The sequence below is a fragment of the Callithrix jacchus genome, chromosome 15, assembly GCF_049354715.1.
Source record: "Callithrix jacchus isolate 240 chromosome 15, calJac240_pri, whole genome shotgun sequence".
Taxonomy (NCBI): domain Eukaryota; kingdom Metazoa; phylum Chordata; class Mammalia; order Primates; family Cebidae; genus Callithrix; species Callithrix jacchus.
Genome location: NC_133516.1, coordinates 46,392,738 through 46,406,206, shown reverse-complemented (window position 1 = coordinate 46,406,206; position 13,469 = coordinate 46,392,738). Strand labels below are relative to the sequence as shown.

Here is a 13,469-nt window from a genome sequence, read left to right as displayed (position 1 = left end):
GAAGATCATAAGGTTAGGAATTTTAAAATGCAAAGAAAAAAAAAACAGGAGTTTAGAATTCGTTTCCAAGGCCCCATTAGACAGGTGCATGCTCATGCCTAAAATTAAACAAAAGGTCATGCCTATTTGTCAACATTCAAATGCATATCTTACTGGCCTGTATAGATTGCAGGGAAAGCAAAATTGTTCACTGAGAAATATACAAAGACACAAGCCAAGCCTAAATAAGGTGTTCTGTCTTGCTTCTAACAAAGTGACGGTCAATAAAACCATGATTTATACTAATTATTGTCAAGTAGCTGTGTTTAAAACTGAAAGACTGAGGAGAGGATTGTTACTGATTGGTCAAACTCTGAAACAGTTTTTCCAAAAGCATGCATGTGGACCACTCATTTCGTAAGATGATTCATGGCAAACCAGTATGTCTGAGAAGCCTTACCAAGAATCTCCTTTCCCATGTGGAGATTAATAATGCTGATCAATGTTTCAAAGGCCTTGAGAAGTTCTGTAATACATAAAACCTTTGAATTCAGTAGTTCTTAAAATTATTTAATCCCACAAATGCCCCGCAACAAAAACACACAGACTTACACTTTTTTTCTGTCAGTTTCTACTTATTCACACCCATTGGAATATACTTTTCTGAAATGTTGTAGTAAAATGCAATTGTATTTTATGTCCTTTGAAATGAACTAAATGAATCCAAAACACTGAAGTGAAAACCACCATCCAGAGAGAGACTACAGAGCAAGGGATAGCTTTTTTTTTTTTTTTTGAGATGGAGTTTTGCTCTTGTTGCCCAGGCTGGAATGCAATGGCAGAATCTCAGCTCACCACAATCTGCTCCTGGATTCAAGCAGTTCTCCTGCCTCAGCCTCCCAAGTATCTGGGATTACAGGCACACACCACCACACCTGGCTAATTTTGTATTTTGAGTCGAGACGGGGTTTCTCCATGTTGGTGAGGGTGGTCTCCAACTCCTGACCTCAGGTGATCCACCTGCCTTGGCTTCCCAAAGTGCTGGGATTACAGGCGTGAGCCACTGTACCTGGCCAGAAAGGGGTAGCGTCTTGAGGACTTTTCTAAGGCAGTGCTATGACTTTTCCATAGACTCTTCTAGGTTCTCTGCTCAGATTCTGGGGATGATGTTACTGTTGGGGGCACTCGAGCTACTCTGCCATGCTAAGCTGCTGGCATGTGTTCTTGTGGAGGCGGGATACCTTCCTGCTTCATCCAGGATGGAAAATAACCTTTCCACAAGGAAATGGTGACGAAGGCAAAGAGAAGGTAGACAGGAATCAAAGGGCAGATGAAAGTTCCAGATGCTTTCTGTTGAATTGGGCCACCTTTTTGCCACACTTCCTGAAGGAAGTGAGCATTTGCCCTACTAGACTGTGACAGGATGAGATAAAGCATTATTTTACAATTCCTCATTGAACGTGTTCCAGGTTAAAACAAAATTCCCCAAATATGGTGTCACTCTATCGGAAAATCTCCATAGCCCACTTTACTTGCTAGATGGTCAACTCTGACCTACTTTTGGGTATTCATGAGAAATTCCAAGACAAGCATGTGGCCAGAACTCTTTTTTGTTTTTTACCCTGAGTTCTACCCTAAACAGGTATTCATGGAAGTAGTTTCAGGACATTGGTAACCAGCAAACCACTCAATTTCTGAGCAGTAGAGAGTGAACAGTCAAGAGTAAAATCCAATGAAGAGTATAAAGAAAGCACCCTTTTTGGATTTCTAAATGTAATCAACAAAATACATTTTAAGGTCATTTATTTAGAATATTTAGTTTAAATACATTATTTTCTTTTTTAATTTAAGCACTGCTGATCATATTCCTGGGGCATTAAAAGAACTACAGTTGGCCAGCACATACTGAAAATCCACTGTGTCCCCCCAAAATCTTGTTATAGGTACTATGGATACAAAGGTGACAGAGATTTATAGATTCAAGCCTAATTTTAAAGGGTATAATTGAATTGTATAAAATATAGTCCATGTCTTCAAGGAATTTAAGAGGCTTTATTTACAGATAATAATGTACACAGGATATAATATACTTGAAATTCACAATTGTAGTCCAAATTATCCATTCTTTAATTAGTTCATGGAATGTTCATTAAGCACCTTCTAGTATAGACCCACATAAAGGAAGAATCTTAGGACGAGATTCCAAGAGCAGTTTTCTGTTGGGAAAAGCCAAGTGAAGTACTGGAGTTCATGAACCTTTGAAATATAAAATTGCTTTATTTGCTCTGCTGAATTTCATTGTTTTGTTTTTATTTATTTATTTATTTATTTATTTATTTATCTTCCTTTTGGTAGCTTGAATTTCAGATTGACTGTATTGGGGTAAATTCATCACAAAGATAAGACCTCTGGCTGTCATTCTGTGATTTCCATGTATATTGGCAGCCATGAAAAATACATGGATATATTGGTTTAAAATTAGATTTTAGTAACTGATGATGGCTTTGGGCTTCGTGATATTCGAGTTAAGAAAGGAAAAAGAACTCAACGCTTCTATGAATACTGGCTCACTGTAGATAAGGCATATTTGTTTTAACATAAATGTTGATTTTGCTCCATTTTTTATGCATAGGTGGCATGTTGCCAGCAGGAGTGAATGTAATGCCCAGTGTGGTTTGGGTTACCGCACATTAGACATCTACTGTGCCAAATATAGCAGGCTGGATGGGAAGACCGAGAAGGTTGATGACAGTTTTTGCAGCAGCCATCCCAAACCAAGCAACCGTGAAAAATGCTCAGGGGAATGTAACACGGGCGGCTGGCGCTATTCTTCCTGGACTGAAGTAAGTTGGCTCTCACTCAAAGAGTCTTCTCGGATGCTGTTTGATTAGTTGGGGGCTCCTTGCAGGTGTGTAAGCCTCATTTAGGCTTTGTGGAAAAGAGGACCATGATTGACTTGTAATGCCTGACCCCATTCAAGCTCTGCAGAATAGAATAGCTTGATTGATTTGTAATGTCTGACATGGGTGTGACATGTGGTAAATTGGAAGAAGTAGAACAACTCAACTGATCTATTTTGCATACTCTACAAGCCATTTTCAATTTTATTTTTGTATGCCAATGAGCTAATATGGACTTTAATTATAAACCTGGTAAGCAAACATAACATGAAAAGATCTCCACCAAAATAACAACTAGAATTGGCCAGTTTGTGGGTTTGTTTCTTAAGAGCTAGAAGAGATGACATAGCCAGGATCTTGAGCATACTACATAAGAAACTTAGCAACAGTTGTATTTAATTTTTTGCCCCTACAGTGTTCTAAAAGCTGTGATGGTGGGACCCAGAGGAGAAGGGCTATATGTGTCAATACCCGAAATGATGTACTGGATGACAGCAAATGCACGCATCAAGAGAAAGTTACCATTCAGAGGTGCAATGAGTTCCCTTGTCCACAGTGGAAATCTGGAGACTGGTCAGAGGTGAGATGGGTGGGCTATTATTTCCCCTAGATCATCTCTCGTATTCTAGTTCTGGTGCCCCTGATCTGTTTACGGCTAAATCTTGGGCAACTTTCTCCTTTATCTCCCTTGAGAAAACAACTCCAGTTCTCTGCCTGCACCATGACTGTAGTACTGGATGTGACTAATCTGCCAGTGACCTCAGAGGCACTTTGGGCTCGGCTGGGTTACTCAACTGTGGTAGCTTCTATTGTGATTTTGAAGTTTCAGTCCATCACCTTCCCTTCTCTTTGAGCCCTAGCTAAGTCACTGAAAGGAAATCATGGATTTATTCATCATAAAGCTATACTAGCTCACATCTGAAGTCAACTTGAGGTTTCCTATTTCCTTGACTTTGAAATAAGATAATTAGACCTGTCTGACTTACCCATCCAACTGCAAGGAAAAAACAAACACAAATCCTGGAAAAAGAAAAAGAAATTGACCAGACTGAGTATCAGATTTATGCCTTTCTCATCTCTTACTTTATGAAGCACAAGGCAAACCCTCCAGTGCTTAGTGCAAGTGGTACCTAAGGACAACAAGAGAAAGAAGATGTAGCCTCTTTCTTGCTTTTATGATATAGTGTTATCACTAACTATTAACACAGCCCAGCATTAATACAGCCCAAGGAGATTCTTACCAAGCAGAGACTCACTCCACCTTCCCTAAAGGGAAGAAGAGAAATAAGAAACACGAAACAGAGCTCCTTTTTCTTTTTCTTTTTCTTTTTCTTTTCTTTCTTTTTTTTTCTTTTTTTTTTTTTTTGACATGGAGTCTTGCTGTTGCCCAGGCTGGAGCGCAATGGTGAGATCTCAACTCACTGCATTCTCTGTCTCCCAGGTTCAAGCAATTCTCCTACCTCAGCCTTCTGAGTAGCTGGGACTACAGACGTACACGACCATGCCTGGCTAATTTTTTGTATTTTAGTAGAGGCGGGGTTTCACCATGTTGCCCAGGCTGGTCACGAACTCCCGAGCTCAGACAATCCTCCCTCCTAGGCCCCCTGAAGTGCTGGGATTACAGGTGTAAGCCACCATGTCTGGCCCTTTTTTATGGGCTAAGTCAGGAACATGGGAAAAGAAAAAGTTTCCCTGCTACAGCTCATACATCCATGCTCTTCTTCCATCCTTGAAAGTGCAATTTTACTTTCACCATCAAATAAAATATGAATCTGAACAGGATACTATTAATGGCCCTGAAATGGTCAATTAACAGTATATTTGATTAACAGTATCTGATTCCTGGACAAATGAACTACAAACCTAGTGCTTTAATTCTAGGTTAACAGGTTACCTTGGCTTAAAAATCTCTAGTATTTGGTCAAAAAAGAAAAAAGAAGTAGTGGGCTTAAATTTTACTTCCATAGCTAATACTAGTTAAAGTATCATTTCAAACTAAGTAACAAACCTTTGCAACAATATGTGATAAAATGGGGGTGGGGAAATCAAACTGTAAATTCACTACAATCCGCAGTTGCTAAAAAAGACTGGAAAGAAAACAACGAAATATTGATCATGGTTATCCTTGGGTAGTGAGAGTTTGAATCATTATTTTTTTCTTTTATGTTTTTCTGCAGTCTTCAAATTTCCTACAAAAAGTATGAATAAAATGATTATTTAACATTTATTAAATGAACATTATGCTAAGAGCTTAACTTGGATTTGTTTCATTTAGTTTTCACAACCCTTTGCAGTAGACACTAATTCTCATTTGACAGATTAGAAAATTGATCCTGTGACCTGGTTGTATAGGATTAAAACCCAGGTTGATCTGATTTATAATTCCCCACATTGAACTCCTATGCTAGAAAATCATGAATGTTGTTCAAATTTCATAGCATGGTGCTATGTTGAGTTTATTTTGTGCTTGAAACTGACCCAGAGACTATAAATATAGAATGAATCAATGTATGAATGAACAAAAGGAAAAATGAGGCTTAGTATATTTAGAAGTTGCTACGGAAGAGGGATTGGTATGGGAAAAGGACACACCTGTTCCTACTCATCAATAAATAACCCCAGAAACCACAACACATTGATTAGAAATGACCCTGACCAGCTCTGCTTTTCATTACAGTGCTTGGTCACCTGTGGAAAAGGGCATAAGCACCGCCAGGTCTGGTGTCAGTTTGGTGAAGATCGATTAAACGATAGAATGTGTGACCCTGAGACCAAGCCAACATCTATGCAGACTTGTCAGCAGCCGGAATGTGCATCCTGGCAGGCGGGTCCCTGGGGACAGGTATTTTGAACGATAAGGTTCTTAACTACATTCTTTCCTCCTTATCTGGAGAGGGCTTACAAAGGAGCATTCCAGTGGTAGGGATTTAACTGCTGTGCCGGGTGGCATGCAGGACACCTCCATTGCACTGGATCAAGCACATGTAACTCTGCGGTGATTCTGCCTGGCTTCCAAGGATTGTCGCCTGCCCTCCTGAAGCTGATTACCCTTTTTACAGACCCACGTGCCTATCTTTGCCCTTTCGTTTGAGCGCAGGAGTATTTGAACCAATTCGCAACAGATTTCATATCTGGTTGATGTTATCTTCTAGTGTGCCTCTGTGGGTGTTACAGAAGATGATCCAGCACCAGAGTCTCTGGCAAGAAGGTCTGGAATGACATTTGGAAAAGAAGTTTTGACTCCCAATGTCACAATTACAAAGTTCACCTGTCATAAATAAGCCAGACTCTTCAAACATAATTAATTAAATCAAAAGTTGCAAAACCCTCATGCCTGGAAAGAATCTTTTCCCAATCCCCTGATCTTTAGGTTCCACAGCGTTAACTCGAGTCATTCTTAAAGGAGAGTAAAAGTCTCCCTTGGACTTGCATCTGAGAAGCACTACTCTTGGAATTAAGTCCTTCCTAATAATAGAAGCAGAAGCGTTCAGGGTACTATTTAAGTAACACTCTGAGTTTCCATAGAAGTAGAACAGCTGTCTGCTGCCACTTACGTAATCCCTTGAAGAATGACCCTCCCGTCACCCTGACCAGCCACAGCCACTTCAGTCTTTTTAGCCTCTATCTTCATCTCCAAATATGCATGCAACAAGTGGAAGCAGCTTTATTATCACACCCTTACAATTTCTATCACTGAAATGGACACTCTTCTGAATTTTCCCCATTTCATAGCATCCACAGTCCAAATAGCCAATCAGGTCTGAATTAATAGGGAGCGTTCACTTATCCTTCTAATCTCATCTTCTTTTTATCTATATTTGTATAACTTTTAGAGAATACTAAGAGGAGGCGAATGCAGCTTAGGGTCACTGTCAAGATCTGAATATAACATATATTAGAACTGACAGTCCTGTTTTTTATCTGTGTCTACACCAGGCCATTCCTAACACATCTTACAATCAAAGATCTTTTTTTCCTTTAACTGAACATGCAGTTCAGGGGAACAGGTTTTTAAAGGTGTTATTTAAGAGTCATAAATATCCATAAGAGAAATTTTGCAAAATGTAATCCGGCAAAATGAAAACCAAACCCAGTCCAACCTCTACACTGAGATTAGTTGTTGCTAACATGTTTATGATTTTCTTCTAATATTTTTTAAAGTAATATTGTGACTGTACTCTATCAGTTGTATTTTTTAGTTAAAGTGAAACTCACATAATATAAAATAACCATTTTAAAGTGAACAAATCAGTGGCATTTAGTATATTAATGTTTTGCAACTATCACCTTCATCTGGTTATGAAACTTCATCACCTCAAAAGGAAACCCTGTATACATTAAGCCAGGGGTCCCCAACTTCTGGGTCATGGGCCATGGCCTGTAAGGAACCAGGCTGCACAGCAAGAGGTGACTGGTAGATAAGCAACACTGCCTGAGCTCTACCTCCTGTCAGATCAGTTGCAGCATTGGATTCTCATAGGAACGTAAACTGTATAGTGAACTGTACATGCGAGGGATCTAGGTTGTGCATTCCTTCTGAGACTCTAATGTCTGATGATCTGAGGTGGAATAGTTTCATCCCAAAACCACCCCCGCCCACCCTATCCATGGAAAATGTCTTCCATGAAAGTGGTCCCAGGTGCCAAAAATGTTGTTATGGCTGAACTAAGCAGTTGGTCCCCACCCAACTCTTCCCTCAGTCCCTGGAAACCGTCAATCTCCATTATCTTTATGGATTTATGTATTCTGGACATTTAATAGAAATCGAATTTATGGCCTTTTCTGTCTAGCTTCTTTCATGTACTGTAATGTTTTTCAAGATTCATCTCTATTGTAGCATGTGTCAGTACTTGGCTGAAGAATATTCCATTGTGTGGATATACCAAAATTTCCACCTTTGCCTATTGTGAATAGTGCTGCTATGAGTATTTACTTCAGGCATTTATTTCAGCACCTAATTTCACTTCTTTTGGATGTGTAGCTAAGATTGGAGTTGCTGAATCATGGGGTAATTCTGGGTTTAACTTTTAAACTATCAAATGATGTTCTACAGCAACTGCATAATTTTGCATTTTATTTTATTTTTTTATTTTTTATTTTTTGAGACGGAGTTTTGCTCTTGTTACCCAGGCTGGAGTGCAATGGCGCAATCTCGGCTCACTGCAACCTCCACCTCCTCGGTTCAGGCAATTCTCCTGCCTCAGCCTCCCAAGTAGCTGGGATTACAGGCACATGCCACCATGCCCAGCTAAGATTTTGTATTTTTAGTAGAGACGGGGTTTCACCATGTTGACCAGGATGGACTCGATCTCTTGACCTCGTGATCCACCCGCCTCGGCCTCCCAAAGTGCTGCGATTACAGGCTTGAGACACCGCGCCCGGCCAATTTTGCATTTTAATGCAGTATACAAGGGTACCATTTTCTCCACATCTTCGCCAAAATTGTTATTTTCGCTTTTTTAAATTATAGCCCTCCTGAGAAGATAAATTTATCTTACTATGGTTTTGATTTGTGTTTCCCTAATGACAAAAGATATTGAGCATCTTTTCATGTGCTTGTTGAATATATCTTCTTTGGAGACGTGTCATTCAAGTTCTTTGCCAATTTAAAAAAAATAAATAAATCGTGTAAATAGTAAAATAAACTCATCCTAAAATTGGTCTCAATTTAAATGTATAGTTCAATGATGTTCCTTTTCTTATTTTTTGATCTATTTATTTTTCTTGTTGACTTGCAGATTCTAGATGTCAATTCCTCATCAGAGATGGGATTTGCAAACATTTTTCCGATCTCTCGTGTTGCTTTGTTACTTTGTCAATGGTGTCCTTTAATGCACACAGTTTTAAATTACGATGTAGTGCGTGTCTGTTTTTTGTTGCCTTTGTTTGTGAGGTCATATCAAAGAAGTCATTGCCGAATCCAATGTCATGAAGCTTTCCTGCCACTTTTAAAAAAAGAGTTTTCTAGTTTTAGCTCTTATGTTTAGGCCACTGATCTATTTTGGGCTAATTATTGTATATAGCATGAGGCAGGACTCCAACATCATGCTTTTAAACATAGATATCCCATTGTCTCAGCACCACTTGCTGAAGAGACTGTTCTTTCTCCATTGAGTGGTCTTGGCACCCTTGTTGAAAGTCATTTGGCCATGGATATATGGGTTTATTTCTAAACTCGGGATTTTATGTCTGTAGTCTATGCATCTATTCTTATGCCAGTACTCTGTTTTGATCACTATAGTATGTTTTGAAATCACGAAGTATGATTCCCCCAGCTGTGTTCTTCTTTCTCAATATTATTTTGGCTATTTGGGGTCTCTTGTCATTCCACATGCATTTGAGGATCAGCTTTTTCATTTCTGCAAAAACGCTATTGGGACTTTGATTGGAATTTCGCTGAATCTGTGGGTTAATTTGGAGAATGTTGTCACCTTAGCAATACTAAATCTTTTAATCCATAGACATGTAATGTCTATTTATTTATATAGGTCTTCTTTAATTTCTTGAGCAAAGTTTTATAGTTTTTAATATAGAAAGCCTTTCACCTCCTTGTTTAAACTTGTTCCTAGGTATTTCATTCATTTAGATGTTGTTGTAAATGGAATTATTTTAAAATTTCCTTTTGGGATTGTTCATTGCTGATGTATAGAAATACAATGGGTTTTTCTGTTTATCTTGTATCATTCAATGTTGCTAAATTTGTTTATTAGCTCTAGTAATAGTTTTAATGGATTCTTGGGATTCCAATGTACTGCACAATGACATCTGCAAATAGAATTAGTTGTACTTCTTCATTCCCACTTTCTTTGCATGTCTTTTGTTAATATTTCTTTTTCTTTCCTAATTTCTCTGACTAGAACTTCCAGTACATGATGAGTAGCAGTGGTGAAAGCAGACATCCTTGGCATTTTCCTGATCTTGTGGGAAAAGTTTTTGCTCTTTTATCATTGTGAATGGTGTTAGCTGTGGGTTTTTTTTTCCTAAGTGTCATTTACGATGTTGAATAAGTTTCCTTTTATTGCTAACTTTCTGAATATTTTTTATCATGAAAAGGTGTTGAATTTTGTCAAATGCTTTTTCTTCAATTGAGATAATCACATTTTTTCCCTTTGTTCAGTTAATGTAGTGTGTTGCATTAAATGGCTTTCTTATGTTGGACCACCCTTACATTCCTGGACTAAATCCCACTTGGCCATGATGTATTATTATCCTGTTAGTATACTATTGGATTCAATTTGTTAGTACTTTGTTGGGGATTTTTACATCTATATAAGCAATATTCATCTGGTATGGGTGTGTGTTGTCTTTGGCTTTGGTGATAGGGTAATACTGGCCTCATAGAATGAGTTAGGAAGTGTTCTCCTTCAATTTTTTCTGGAAGAATTTGAAGAGCATTGGTATTAATGTTTGTTTAAATATTTGCTAGAATTCATGAGTGAACTTGTACTAACTTTTGTTTTTGAGGAAGCCTTTAATTGAAGATTCAATCATTTTACTTCTGATATGTCTGCTCATATTTTTTATTTCTTCTTGAGTCAATTTTTGTGATTTGTTTGTTTCTAGGCAATTTGTATATGTTTGCATGTTTTATCTAGATTCTCTAATATATTGGCTTACAATAGTTCATAGTACTCGCATATAATCTTTTTTATTACTATAAGATCAGTAGACATGTTCTCTCCTCATTTCTGATGTTTAGTAATTGGAGTCTTTTCTCATTTTTGTCTTAGTCATTCTAGCTAAAGAGTTGTCCATTTTGTTGATCTTTTCAAATAATTCCTGGTTCTGTTGATTTTTTTCTATTGTTTTTCTACTCTCTATTTCATTTATCTCCACTCTAATCTTTATTATTTCCTTCTTTTTCCTGTTTTTTTTTTGTTTTAGTTTGCTCTTATTTTTCTAGTTCTTTAAAAAGTAAAGTATTTTAGATCTTTCTTCATTCTTTTTTTTTTTCTTTATTAGTGTAGGTGTTTGCAGCTATAGATTTCCTGTGAACATTGCTTCCATTGCATCTCATAAATTTTCTTATACTCTGCTTTTATTTTAATTCATCTCAAAGTATTTTCTAGTATCCCTTATGATTTCTGCTTTTACCTGTTGGTTAAGAGTATGTAGTTTGGTTTTCACATATTTGTGAATTTTTTAGTTTTTCTTCTGTTTCTGATTTTTTGCCTCACTCCATTGTGGTTGTGGGATCTCACTCTTTTAAAACATATTGAGACTTGTTTTGCAGCCTAATATTTGGCCTTTCTTAAAGAAAGATCCCTATACATTTGAGAGGAATGTGTAGTGTGTTAGGTGAGTAATCAGAAATGCTGTGACAATTTTTCACCAAAATTTAGTGGCTTCTTTTTTTTTTTTTTTTTTTTAAGCACTCACCTAGTTTCTGTAAGGTTATGTTTAAATTTCAGAGTTCCAAAAATGTGTTGGCTCCAGTTCTTGCCAGCTTAATGGTTGGTTCAGTGGACGGACCAATTCTTGGAGCTCGCTACTTTGCCATTTCTATGACATCACTTTCTCTACTTACAGTTTTTAGACAGCTTTTTATAATTAACAAATTGCCTTTTAGTGGCTACATTATTTTTCTAACTACCTATATGCTGTGATATTGAACTTTTTGTTGTTGCATACTTTGGTAGTGTCCAGTTTTTTGTCTCTTATAAATAATATTGCAAAGACCATTCTGTACAAAAATATTAAAGTAAACTGCAGTTATTTCTTCGGGATAATTTCCTAGAAGTCAAATAAAGTCACAGAGCTCTCTATTAAGTACCTATTTTAGCTACAGCACTCTGCTAGGTAGTGTGAAAGATGTAAAAATGATGAAGATGCAGTCTGCTCCTTCTAGGAGTTCACAGTTAATGAGTTGAACTGATATAAATATGATTTCAATGGGAGGCTGAAATAATTCCAAGGGTCATCATAATAATGAATCAGTATAATTTGTACAGAGTAGGATTGCCCACTTTGACCTAATTTAGTTGAGTGCAGCCCTCTGGCCTGCTGTGATGGAAATATTTCTCTCTTAGAGAATGTTATAGGGAAAGTAAGGGAAAGAGATGATTTGCTGAATTACATATACCTTATGTCCTCCTTCTTCCAGTGCAGTGTCACTTGTGGACAGGGTTACCAGCTGAGAGCAGTGAAATGCATCATTGGGACTTATATGTCAGTGGTAGATGACAATGACTGTAATGCAGCAACTAGGCCAACTGATACCCAGGTAAGTTTCCTTTGTCCAACTCAGTTGTTGACTTTGGGCACTAAGATACCAGACTTCCCAGCTATTTGGAAAATTGAATAGCTATTCTCTAAAATTGAAATCCTTTCATAGATAAGTATGTCAGTAGAGCAATCAGTTAAACTTGTCCAGATTTACCTGAACATTATATTTACAATCAAATATTTTGATGTGTCAGTTTTGTTGTTCTTTAGTTATTTGAAGTATATGTAGGTTTGCTTCTGATTTTTATTGGATGGTAAATGTTGGATTTGGGGCTCATTTTTTTAAACTCATGTTTCTAAAATTATTTCAGTGTACTATGCACAAACTAGTGTCACATGTTCAGACAGTGATTTACTGGAGCTAACTTGTACCAGCTCACAAGAGCCAATCGATAAATTTTGCAGGAGTTTTGCAAACTGATTATTAAGTACAACCATTATTAAAAACTGAAAATACCTGGTATTAAAAACAAAGTTGATAAACACTCAGAACTTAACTTATACAATGTACATACGTGTCTGTATGGTGGATGTGCAATATAAGAGTGTGCTACCACACCTCTCTCCCCATCTCTATGTGTATTGACATCAAATTCATAGCTTGAAATTGATCAGGGTGAGAGTATTTACACCACAGGAATCAGCAAGGGCTACAATTCAGGGCTTAATTTATTATTTTGTTGATTGTTTAGACTTAAGAAAGTAATGGAGAAAATGTAAATGATGCAGATTAAATTTCAAAGAGTCTTGTGTCTGTAGCAGTTACACTATGAATAGAAAAAAAGGATGTGGAAATATTCTTCCAATATCTGAAAAGTATCTGATTCAAGCAAAGATGTCTTCCACATCATTGGTCAGTGGATCAAGTTCTGACCGTGTGTCTTCATTATTCCACTTTCATCCTACCCTTAAACATAAACAAAATATCAATGAACATTCATGCCTGAACTACATTCATTTGGCGATAACAAACATAGGAGGGCAACAGGTTCAAAAGTTCAGCAAAAATCATCAAATGAATTCTGTGAGAATTAATTTACTGTATGGAATTTAAAATAAAGAACTGGATATTTTATTGTTATTTCAATATTGCTATACATCCTTTATATCAGCAAAATTTACAATAAATAAGTACAAATGTATACATATGTATGTATATGTACATGCATGTAATATGTGTGTTCGTATACACACAATATCTGTAAACACACAGATCTTTTTTCTCAAGAAGCTGGTGGATAACCACTTGCCAGCACACTATTCTATATGGGCCTTGATTTTGGCATCATGTATGTAAAGAGAATATATAAAGAGAATGCTTGGGTTTGCATAGTGGCTTTGCTAATTGCCGAAAATGGCATTTGA

The 13,469-nt window shown here is 37.1% G+C and overlaps 1 protein-coding gene across 9 annotated transcripts in view; it reads left to right on the top strand.

The window, feature by feature from the left end:
• Positions 1 to 13,469, top strand: part of ADAMTS9 (ADAM metallopeptidase with thrombospondin type 1 motif 9) — a 170,608-nt gene that overhangs the window by 71,982 nt on the left and 85,157 nt on the right. For all 9 annotated transcript variants that reach the window (XR_013527414.1, XR_013527413.1, XM_078351404.1 and 6 more), the window contains 4 exons: positions 2,612 to 2,822; positions 3,295 to 3,459; positions 5,557 to 5,721; positions 11,983 to 12,102. Coding sequence is in view for 7 of the 9 variants with exons in the window: in XM_078351404.1 (XP_078207530.1) it covers positions 2,612 to 2,822; positions 3,295 to 3,459; positions 5,557 to 5,721; positions 11,983 to 12,102 (661 nt within the window). In the remaining 2 variants the exon portion in view is untranslated. The remainder of the gene's footprint in view (positions 1 to 2,611; positions 2,823 to 3,294; positions 3,460 to 5,556; positions 5,722 to 11,982; positions 12,103 to 13,469) is intronic.